The sequence below is a fragment of the Sinocyclocheilus grahami genome, unplaced genomic scaffold (assembly GCF_001515645.1).
Source record: "Sinocyclocheilus grahami isolate Dianchi unplaced genomic scaffold, SAMN03320097.WGS_v1.1 scaffold1634.1, whole genome shotgun sequence".
NCBI lineage: Eukaryota > Metazoa > Chordata > Actinopteri > Cypriniformes > Cyprinidae > Sinocyclocheilus > Sinocyclocheilus grahami.
Window position 1 is genome coordinate 60,016 of NW_015506813.1, and position 12,076 is coordinate 72,091.

The 12,076-nt window shown below is 38.9% G+C and overlaps 1 protein-coding gene across 1 annotated transcript in view; it reads right to left on the reverse strand.

Moving 5' to 3' along the window:
• The window catches only part of LOC107571684 (sodium/hydrogen exchanger 8-like), a 44,604-nt gene that overhangs the window by 19,509 nt on the left and 13,019 nt on the right, over nt 1-12,076 (reverse strand). The window contains exon 4 of the mRNA XM_016258015.1: nt 10,815-10,873. Within this exon, the coding sequence (XP_016113501.1) occupies nt 10,815-10,873 (59 nt within the window). The remainder of the gene's footprint in view (nt 1-10,814; nt 10,874-12,076) is intronic.

Genomic DNA, 12,076 nt, shown 5'->3' on the forward strand with positions numbered 1-12,076 from the left:
TTCGTTCATTCTTTTCACATTATCATTTTAAATTAAAATAAATTATTTTGTATAAAAAGATTATTTTGGTAACACTTTAGTAGAGGGACCAATTCTCACTATTAACTAGTTGCTTATTAGCATGCCTATTATTAACATATTGGCTGTTTATTAGTGCTTATAAAGCACATATTCTGCATGAGCATATTCTACATCCCTAATTCTACCCAATACCTAAACTTAACAACTACCTTACTAACTATTAATAAGCAGCAAATTAGGAGTTTATTGAGGCAAAAGTAGTAGTTAATGGTTTGTTAATAGCGAGAACTGGACCTTAAAATAAAGTGTGAGCATTATTTGCAATATTTTCTTTATGCTCATGTACAGTAAGGCAGTCTGAATGACTTATTCTGAATGAAATGTGTTGTATTAAAACATATATGTATATTATCACACTGCATATTTAAGGTCCAATTCTCGCTATTAAATAACAAATTATTATCTACGACTTTCACCTCAAACTCCTAATTTGCTGCTTATTAATAGTTAGTAAGGTAGCAGTTAACTTGAGGTATTAGGGATGTAGAATATGGTCATGCAAAAGATGTGCTTTATAAGTACTAATAAACAGCCAATATGTTAATAATAGGCATGCTAATAAACAACTAGTTAATAGTGAGAATTGGTCCCTATAGTAAAGTGTTACCATGTATGTATGTGTGTGTGTGCATGTAAATAAATACATTATACTTGAGCACAAAGCAGAACTGTGTTTCTGTGATAATACTGGCATGTGTGCAGAACTGCACAAAGAGACACTTCATGCATTTAACCACCAGTGCACCACATGTAATCATTTGCATGCTCTCATTCTTCAAGTTCCTGTGCAGGGAGGCCTTGCTCTACCACATTCTCTTTCAGTTCCACAATGATCCGTCACTTTTGGCGATCAATGAAGGGGAAAAAGCTACATTTTTGGTCCATGAAAGTTTCAAACAATTCACAGGAAAAGAGAACAGCACAGAAATATTAGACAAATTTGGATGTGTGTATGTGTTAAAACACATGAACCCAAGGCTCTGCATGGGAGCTAAAGCTGGTGGTTGGTGGCTGCTAACCAAGCGTTCCAGCATGTTGCAACAATCAGTGATAATGCCACATTTCTTCTGATTGCATCTCAAAAATCTTTGTTGGGACTGCAAAAACATTTTAAAAGCATGATAGGAAAGCTTCTGACGCCAAAGTTGATGTTGCCTCAAATCAGAAGCATTAATCTTCATGGAAACCGTGTCTACGTAAGTATGCGAATGCAAACACTTTTAGCTATGCAAGCTCGATTTGAGAAAAACGTGTCAGAACACAAGGAAACACAAAGGAAACGCACATTGCATTCTCAGAGCTGTTGCAAGGCCTGCTACACTCTTAAAAATAAAGGTGCTTCAAAAGGTTCTTCAAGCGATGCCATAGAAGAACCATTTTTGGTTCCACAAAGAACCATTCAGTCAAAGGTTCTTTAAAGAACCATCTCTTTCTTACCTTTTTACAATCTGGAGAACCTTCTTTCACCACAAAGAACCTTTTGTGAAACAGAAAGGTTCTTCAGATGTTAAAGGTTCTTTATGGAACCATTTAGACAAAAAGGTTCTTCTAAGGCATCGTGAAGCACCTTTATTTTTAAGGGTGTACAGCGGATGTTACTGTAAACCAGAGGGGTTTAAACCGTTCCTGGAGCCCCAGGACAATCCCAGGATGCATTGCAACAGGCTCTGTAGAAATTTTCATTTGTAAATACTGAACAAGAATGATATACTGTAATTGATTTTTAATTGGATGGAACTCAACATTTATATGCCATGTTTTTGTGCTTACTTGAGTATAACGTTTTTAGTTTTACATCTGACTTTTAAAACACTTGGGGAATGATATTGTGATGAACGCTGGGGGAGTTCGTTTCTTAGTTGGGCTTTGGCCCCGCCTATAGGAACCTTTTTGCAGCATGTTCTCGTCTGATTGACAATGTATGGATAATTGAACTCACCTGGAGGACGTTTAAGGAGGAGAACAGGTGAGAGGGGGAGAGGTGTTTTTGGGCGCTCAGGGAAAGATGGGGATGCTTGGTGTTGCTCGAGACCATTAGGGTTTGTCCGGCAAAAATGAAGCCTTATGTTGCTTGTTCTTTTTCAGAATCGGTGGGGCAGGATAACCCAATAGTCCCTGAGGACCAGACTGCTAAACGTTATCCCGAGGTCCAAAGCCGTGCAGAGGAAGAATATGGATTTGTATGGGGGTATCATCAACCTGATGCTCCAGAGGCTGCCCAGATAAGGGAGAGGGTTGTTGCATCCAGTATCGAAAGAAATCCGAGATCAGAGTCTGCTGTGGAAGGTGGGCTGTCTGGTGGAAATTTACATCCTGTTGCTGTGGACATTGGTTCGGGTGAGGTGCAGCAGGAGAGTGGGGACCAGAGGATGGAAGCTAGAGGCTCCCTTCCAGAGCCATGTCCTCAAAGGATTCAGCCAGCTCGTTCTTGGAGACCACCAGCTTGGACTAGGGATTATAATTTGATGTGACTCGAGGATGAGTCCGGTCTATCCGAGGGGAGGGGATAGTGTGATGAACGCTGGGGGAGTTCGTTTCTTAGTTGGGCTTTGGCCCCGCCTATAGGAACCTTTTTGCAGCATGTTCTCGTCTGATTGACAATGTATGGATAATTGAACTCACCTGGAGGACGTTTAAGGAGGAGAACAGGTGAGGATTCCCAAGGAGCAGTGTGCTGTGTACCAAAGACTAATTACTGCCAGTGACGTTGTGATTAATTGCCGTAACTGCGGAGACGATAATAAAGCGAAAAGGAGTGCGTGCTTTCTTTGAAGATACGGATCCGGCACGGCTGATTCCTTTCCCCAGACCCCGGGGTGGGGTCTTGTGTCCGGGAAACGGGGAAGTGTTTTACATTTTAAGTCTCTTTATGTGTTGCGTGTATGTGTGAGTGTGTATGGTAGTTCTGAGTTTTAAAGTTGATATGAACATGATTACTCCGTCTCCGTGTACGGGACTGGGGAGGCGCTGATCTTTTCACCTGTTAAACCGATTGTGTGATCACGATTTCTAGTGTGCCGTGTGGGGCTGGGAATAACCATTAGAGTGCAGTGTCGTGCAGTGTTGAAGTTTCACTTGTGTAGCGCCGTTTGTCCTAGTGTAGGTGTACGGAGTGAAATGTTCGTTGGACTTATTTAAATGTCTCTTTACATAACGGTTATATTTTTCTATGTATAATTGTCAAATAAAGTAAGTTTCTATAAAATCCTAGTGTTGTGATATACCATCTGGCCTCCATTAATTTGATTGAACCTCTTTAAGATAAAAGAGAGGTTTATTACAATATTAACACCAAGAGCTAAACGGAAAGTTGTTGATGAAAGGTCCATTCATGCCTCGAGCAAAACAAAAAACAGATTTCAACATGTCCATGTGCTTTAATGGAAAAAACAATGAATAGAGATTTCATGTTTTAAAGGGATAGTTCACAAATTCTGACATCAATTGTGGTTTCAATCCTATAAGACCTTGTTCATCTTTGAAAAAATACAAAACAAAAAACAAGATTTATGTAAACCTGAGAGATTTCTGTACCTCTAGTTGAAAGTCCATTCCACCAAAACCTTGATGTTTTATTAAGTGTGGTTTAATCCAAGACACTGTCACTTCATATGATAAACAGATTTATATATATTTTTATTAACATATAAACAACACACATTTAGATTCACATGGTTTAATTTTATGTCTTTATCAACGTTTTTAAAAGTTTTGGTATAATGGACTTTAAATGAGGAGATAGAAATCACTCAGGTTTTATTCAAATTATATTAATTTGTGTTTTGAAAATGAATAAAAAGGCTTAAGGGTTTTGGAATGGCATGAGGGTGAGTAAATCATTTTCATTTCCAGAATTTTCATTTTTCTGTGACTTTTCCTTTACGGAAGGGAAAAAGATACACAAAAAATCCTTGCTGTTGTAAGTCTTCTGTGGAATCTGTCATGCGAGCAGTATTAAAGTGGTGCATTTGAGAAAATGATTATGCTGCACATGGATAGCACTTTAAATCAGCCACTTAAAAGGTTTTATTTCAGTTAGTATGATGCTTTAGGAGGTCTCGGCCTATGTAGACAGCAGACAACGTAGCAGCCGACTAGGGCTTGCTGAAGGCTGATTTCAGTCGATCCCTTCAGCACTAAACATGTACATCACATGTACAATGTTTTGTCAAGACACGTGGTTGCATGTGCATCGGGTGTGAAGCCATGAGCATATGGGCCGACGAGTAAAGGTGCACTGAGTCCATCTGTAGCAGTGACAAGACAAGAGCATGTCATAGCCTCAGGAGGACAAGCTGCTAGCAAGAACCAGCATGTTATTCTGAGGTTAGCCTCAATCAATCGATCCAATTTATTACACACTCTTTTTTCTTTTTAGCTCAGCTAAAACTGTGTAGCAAATTAGCTCAAAAGGGAAATGTAAAAATAATTACAATTATTTATATCAGCTGCCAGTAGTAACTGTAGCAGAATTAATATTGTCATCAACTAATGGGTTCGTCCAGCAAACATTCAGTGTAATTTCATATCAATTCTAAGAAAGGATATTTTCGTGGCCACAGAAAATAACCTTCTTATAGTACTAATGCATTAGAGCATGTGCTATATCGGAATCGTAAAGGGGCATTATTCAAAAGCAGGGCCAGAAACTCATGTAATTTGTGCACAAAATGTTATTAACTAAACGCTAACACACATAACTAATTTAAACAAACAAACACTCACTCACACATGGGGGAAGGGCAAACGAGACTTGATGGATGAAACTATCAGGAAAACCAGAGAATGAAGCTATGAAAAGAGTCAGATAACCACCTGAGTGAAACCATCAGCGCCGTTTATAACGGGGTCTATAGCTTATACCAGGGATCCTCAAATCTGGCCCACAAGATCCACTTTCCTGCAGAGTTTAGCTCTAACCCTAATCAAACACACCTGAGCATGCTAATCAATGTCTTCAGGATCATTAGAAAATCACAGGTAGGTGACTTTGATCAGGGTTGGAGCTAAACTCTGCAGCGCATCGGCCCTCCAGGGCAAGATTTGAGGAACCCTGGCTTATACTAAACCTCTGTTTCGTTTAGTTAAATATATGATACTTGCATTGCCTTGGTTGTTGACGAGTGTCCGGATGCAGTCTCGGATGAAAGTCTTGATGGTTTCAAGGGTTTGGACTTGCGATCACGTTCTTCCAGGTTTGAAGAGTGATGAACTCCAAAGATGTTAGGACTCGATGGTGATTGGGAGTTTCTTCCCAGTGGAAAGTGAAGAAGAGCTAAGAGAGACATCAGCTGAGATCCTAGGATCTTTGGTGAACGGAAAGTCAAGGCCGAAGCCTGGCACAAACTTAAGGTTCCAGAAGAGTTCTAGCTCAGCATCCCCATCTTCTCTGAATCTAACAGAACTGCATACTGGCTGTGTCGAGGTCTGCTCTGGGACTTAGCGGCCAGAAGACGGGAAGGTGATGAGAGACGAGTGAAGAGACTAAAACCCCTTTCACACTGCACGTTGGTCCTGGAAAATTGCAGGAGTGCCTTCTGTGTGAACGTAAACACATCCCGGGATTGATTCTGGGATCGATCCCAGGTTGGGGACCTAGTAACATTGCCAGGATCAGTCCCAGAACGAGCTCTGTGTGAACAAAAGCCAGAACCAATGCCGTAAAGGGTGTGTCGTAGTGATGACGCACGTTATTGTGCGACTCTTTTACTGGGTGTTTTGAATGCAGATTAAAGTTTGCGACAAAAAAAAAAGTGCAAACTGGTATGAAGCAGCAATCAGGGAGCTCCTCACTATCCATGCTGAAGCGAAGATCGTTCGCCAGCTTAGTGGAACGGTACGCGTCACATTACACATCGTAATGTCACGTGTCTTTACAATCACTGGCAGTGTGAATGAACCAAAATCAAACGATCCCAGGACAAATCACGGAACACATTATCCGTGTATTTTCCGGAAACTCTGTGTGAAAGGGGCTTAAAAAGCCAAGCGGCTCACTGAAGTGAGGCCTTTTCTGTGGAGGTCACACCTCTCGGGGGTCAAAGAGCCAATGGTGACTTGCACTTCTGGAGGGAAAGTTTATGACTCTTTGTCTTAGAATATGGTATTTTGCATACGTAATTGGATGGGGTGTTGATGCCAAAACTGTTAAAGTTTCTTAGAACACTAGCATGTTGCATGGGTATCAACATATAATATACACTCTCAATTAGATCATCCGAAGACTAATTCATAGAGACCAAACATGGTATAAGTCAGGTGACATTAACTAGTGATCTATCATAAGCATGCATAAAACAGTATACAACCATATAGACCAGTGGTTCCCAACCCTGGGGGGGATTCTCTCTACATACTTATAGGTCGTAAAGTTTATCTGATCTGGCTGAGATGTCCTGGTTGCCATGGTAACCAGGGGCCTGGAGATCGTTCACAGAAATGCTGGCACCGAGTCTGGTCAATCTAAAATCTGGTAAATCTAACGAACAATTGTGTGTCTGATTGGTCCAAATGCTACAACTGTCATTGATACCTGCGAGTGAGACAAAACATGTCCCAAAAAATTCCCCATCTTCATTATGTAAAACAGGAACAGTACTAGCGTTTGAAATGAATCAGAGATGATCATTAGTATGTTTTCAAATCAAATGTACCAAAATAACATTACCACGCACTACATCTATAAAGACAGCTGTCCTTAACTCAGTACTTCATAGTAGTGTTGTCAAATGTTCAAAGTCAGTATTTTAGTTGAAAGTTTTAAAATGTCAAAAGAGTTTATGTTTGAGCTCTGCATGCTTGCAACATAACCAACAAAGTGTAAACACAATGTAGAATAAGAGAATAAGGCATTCATGTGTAGTCAGTTTCACAGATTATTGGGAGTATTATATCTGAGTGCAGAGATCAGTCAATGAACTTAAAGTGAACAGAAGTAATTGACAGGTTTCAGTAACTATAAAGGCAGCGCTCTTAACTCGCCTTCTGTATATAATCCATTCACAATTTGGAGTTTTATTTTTCATCCAATCTGAAATTGTGATGATACATCAATAACTACAGACAAAAAAAAACAAAAAAACTGATGTCAAAATGTATCTGTGCATTAAGTCTTGGAGTGTAAATGTAGACAAATGGGCTACATGATGATGTTTTTTTTATTGATTGATTGATTGCACTGATTAATAACTTTAATATTTTGTATTTTCACAGTTAAAAAAATAGCTAAAAAGGTATAGTTTTTACTATAGTGCCGAAACTGGTTATGAACATTACTACTATGTCCTCCTGACAGTAAGGAACAGGTTAAAATATCTTGGCGTTTTGAAATAAGTATGGGGTTGTTAACATTTAAAAAAAAAAAAAATTAATAAATAGTTTTATAAGTGTCTTATGCTCACCAAGGCTGCATTTATTTGATCAAAAATACAGTGAAAACAGTATTATTGTGCATATAAGTTTTAATAACTTTAAAATATATATATATGTATCTTAAAATAGAATTTATTCTCTTGATGCCAAGCTGAATCCCACCCCTAGGGATGGGTTACGATTGTCAGCTACAGTAATTGTCCAACCACCAAGTAGTCGACTGGCAAAAAACAGATAGTTTTAATGTTTTTCTTGCGTTTGTTCCGATATCTCTAATGCCTGCTGTGCTTAAACAGTAAAACCCTTCCGGACAAGAGAGTTGCATCTGTACATTTATGCCCTGTAAAGCACAGATAAAAGCCGGAAACAGCTGCTGCATTCCCTTTTTTTAACACCATGTCTTACACCATGAGGATTGCACTTTTAAGGTGTGCATATAGAAAGTTAAAAATAATTCCACTTTTGAAAAATCATGTTGAGACCCCTGCATTCTCTTCATCCAGCCGTTACTGAACACAAGAACACGTCTAATGTGACGATGCCCTAAGAAAAGGGCTCAGATGAAACGAAATTCCATATGGTCTTGCAAAATTACTTATTTTCAATCTACTAGTTGGCTGCCTAAATGACTAGTCAGTTTTGAAAATCTGTAGTTTTGTACACTTCGTGCAGAACAGAAACACCTGCTCATGCCACATCTCAGAATCAGTGCGCTGCAAACGCAGAGTTGAAGCACAGTTCAGAGGGGATGAAGCAGACACACGATCGAGAGGGTCTCTGGTTACCCAAACACAGCGAGAACTGAGTGGCCCTCTTGACCTTTAGACATCCTGAAACAAAAGGAAGCTCTGTCCTCACAGAGCCTGGCATCACCTCACATCCCAGACAAAAAAAAGTTAAAGCCTGAAACAGAGAGAGATGAAAAGGTGGAGAGAGGAAGAGAAAGGAAAGGCATGCATGAGAGGAAATGGGAACTAGAGAAAGAAACAAAGACATTGTGAAGAAACAGGAGACAGAAAGAGAGTGAAAATGTAAGAAGAAAAAGGGAAGGGGGAAGCACCGGACAGAAAGCGGTATGGCACATGGAATCAATTCCTCTGCTTGCAAAACTAAAAACGTCCAACATGCTTACGAAAATCTGTGCAATCCTCAAAGTGCAAAGTGCAGTGAAAAAAGTGCAATCCTCATTAAAACATACCCAGTTTACTATGGTAAAATGCACATTTTTAATTACTTGCTCTGAAGTATCGGTTTCTTAAAGTTTTGATCACTAGTGTAATGTTCAAGTGTAACCTTCATAAAACAGGGTGGGCAAGAAATACAATGCAGCACCTTTGTGCAATAGCAAACTATTGGTTGACACTTTACAATAAGCTTCCATTTAACGTTAGTTAACGATATTAATATAACATGAACTAACAATGCACAATATTTCTACACGATATTTCTAAAGCATTGACTAATCTTAATTTCTAATTAACATTAGGACCTGAGCTAACACAAGCTAACAATGAAGCTAGATTTTTATTAACAAATGTTAACAAAGATTAATAAATATAACAAATGTACATTGTTAACATTATTGAAGGCATTAACTACCGTTAACTAAAGAAAGTTTATTATAAAGTGTTACCTTAGTCTTCTTAAACACGCGGATGATCTCATGATCAAGACTCTCTGTCTGCTTGTGTTTAAAGGAGAGTAATCGAGTAACGTAGACATGTTTTACACAGTTTAGTGTAAAGAACAGTATCTAGCACATTTATGTGTTTCTTTCTACAAAAGGCATATCAGTTTATCTAAAACACGGCGCCTGCGCTAATGTTGTTTCAAACACATTTGGCTCAGAGGTTTTATCACGGTGTCTGGTGTCATTTATCCGGATTGATTGCTAAGATTTTGCTTCGACTGGGATATTCAATTTATACGTTTAAAGAATCGATTGATTGATATTTGTTTCACTATTTTCAAATTCAACTCTACAAACATGCCAATCTTTTCCTTACGTCATAAAGATAACATTGTGGGACTAACAGAAACTGGCGAATCATTATTTGGACAAGCGTGTGGTATGCACCTTTAGGAAGAAACTGCCTGCAGTTGACAATGAAAACTCACATTTAATCATTTTTAAACTAAATATATAAAGTTATAGGGCGACGACATTTAATATTAGCGTCTAATAAATTGCATCTATTTGGAAAATTAACAAGTTTTCATTAGGTAGGCCACAATTAGAAGAGGGTGGGCCCATGTCCATCTGGACCCAACCGTAACACCACTGCTCCACGAATGAATGCAATTATATCACAAGTCATCACAGGACACCAGGACTAAAGGTCAACTTGTGATTGGATTGCCAAAGGCTGATGTTAATATCAGGTATAAACAAGGCAAAAATCAAACCTTCAGACAGAGAAACAAGCTTCATCTGTGGTTTATAGTGATGACGAGAGGACCATACCTCAGGTTAAGAAAATATGATCATATTACCCCAATTTTACAGTCTCTGCACTGGCTACCTATTAAGTTCCATATCAGTTACAAAATATTATTACTTACCTATAAGGCCCTTAATGGGTTAGCTCCTGCATACCTAACTAGTCTTCTACCACGCTACAATCCATCACGCTCCCTAAGGTCGCAAAACTCTGGACTTTTGGTAGTACCTAGGATAGCAAAGTCCACTAAAGGAGGTAGAGCTTTTTCGCATCTGGCTCCCAAACTCTGGAATAGCCTTCTTGATAACGTTCGGGGTTCAGACACACTCTCTCTCTCGGTTTAAATCTAGATTAAAGACACATCTCTTTGGCCAAGCATTCGAATAATGCATCTCATAATCTTGTACTGCAGTTATATCTGATCAAATGCACATTTTAATTTTTTAACTTGGGTTGAAGACATCATCTTTACTTGGTTGGAACAGCAGCTACACTAAGTTTGTCTCTATTTGCTTCTCTGTTTCTGCCACGGGACTTGCATTCCCAGGTAACTAGTAATTACACAAGCTTCAGTCTGGATCCAACCCTTACGAAGATCTGAGATGACCGAACACATGAGAAGAGATGATGCCAACCCCCAGAAGACCTCAGATGATGCTAACCCTCAGACAACATACAAAACTACCAAATTTTGCTTAATCGCAACATATAATCATTGCAGTTAATAGTGTTCACCTTCTGTTTTATTACGTGTAATTTGTAACTATGCGCATGATTTTTACTGTACATTTCTACCCTAGTCACCACTAATAACCTACTCCTAAATATAATGTAGAAACTTAATATTTTCTGTAAAGCTGCTTTGCAACGATTGATATCGTGAGAAGCCCTATACAAATAAACTTGAATTGAATTGAATACCTTCCAGTTGGCCAACTGCTGCGACTCGATGATCTTGATGAACGCTCCCATCAGAATCCCTGAAAAACAAAAGCCAGATTCCAACTACACTCTGAAGAAGTAATTAGCTGCTATATGGATTATTAACAAAAGACTAGGTTGGATGAACCAAAGAGGAACAATATTTTGTAGTTTGTGACAAACATATATAAAGAGAAATCGTTCTTCTGTGATACATAAAAGAAAATATTTTGAGAAATGTCTCAGTGTTTCTTGTTCGTTGAACGGCAACCACATGTGACGACCCCGGGCTGGACTCTGCTTCGTCCACAGTGAAAGTTGATGTATTTCCTCAGCGACCAGCACGGATCAGCTCCAGGCATGACGAAGAGGATATCGTCCTCTTTTGGAAGACCAAACAAAGGAGTTTCGCTTTCACAATGAAACACACAGCGTCTTCAGGACATGGCGGCAGCAACAATACTACAGCGAGAATAAAAGTTACGCCTTCTTTCTTTGTGTGAACATTTGGGCAGCATTATGCAAATCTTCCCACATAGTGAAGTAGTTATGTGGGGGTGTGTTAGAACGAGCCGTTTTAGGTAGGCGTGGCTGACTCTTAACTTTTATAAAGAATATCTCTTTGGATTTGAGACTTTAGTCTTTGCAACTTTACAGATCTTCTTTATGCACCAAGAGCTTGTAACACTCCAAAGAGAAAGGAGATATTGAAATCACATCATATGACCCCTTTAACAAAATAAGAGAGATCATACAAAATGCAGGTTATTTTTTATTTAGTACTGTCCTGAGTAAGATATTTTACATAAAAGATGTTTACATTTAGTCCACAAGACAAAAAATAGCTGAAATTATTAAAATAACCCCATTCAAAAGTTTGGGAACCCTTGGTTCTTAATACTGTGTGTGGCTACCTGGATGATTAGATTTTGTGATGGTTGTTCATGAGTCCCTTGTTTGTTCTGAACAGTTAAACTGCCTGCTGTTCTTCAGAAAAATCCTCCAGCTCCTGCAGATTCTTCAGTTTTCCAGCATCTTCTACATATTTGAACCCTTTCCAACTGTGACTGTATGATTTTGAGATCCATCTTTTCACACTGAGGACAATTGAGGGACTCAAACACAACTATTAAAAAAGGTTCAAACATTCACTGATGCTCCAGAAGGAAACACGATGCATTAAGAGCAGAACTTTTTGAATTTGAAGATCAATTGTACTTAATTTGTCTTCCGGGAAACATGCAAGTATCTTCTGTTGCTTC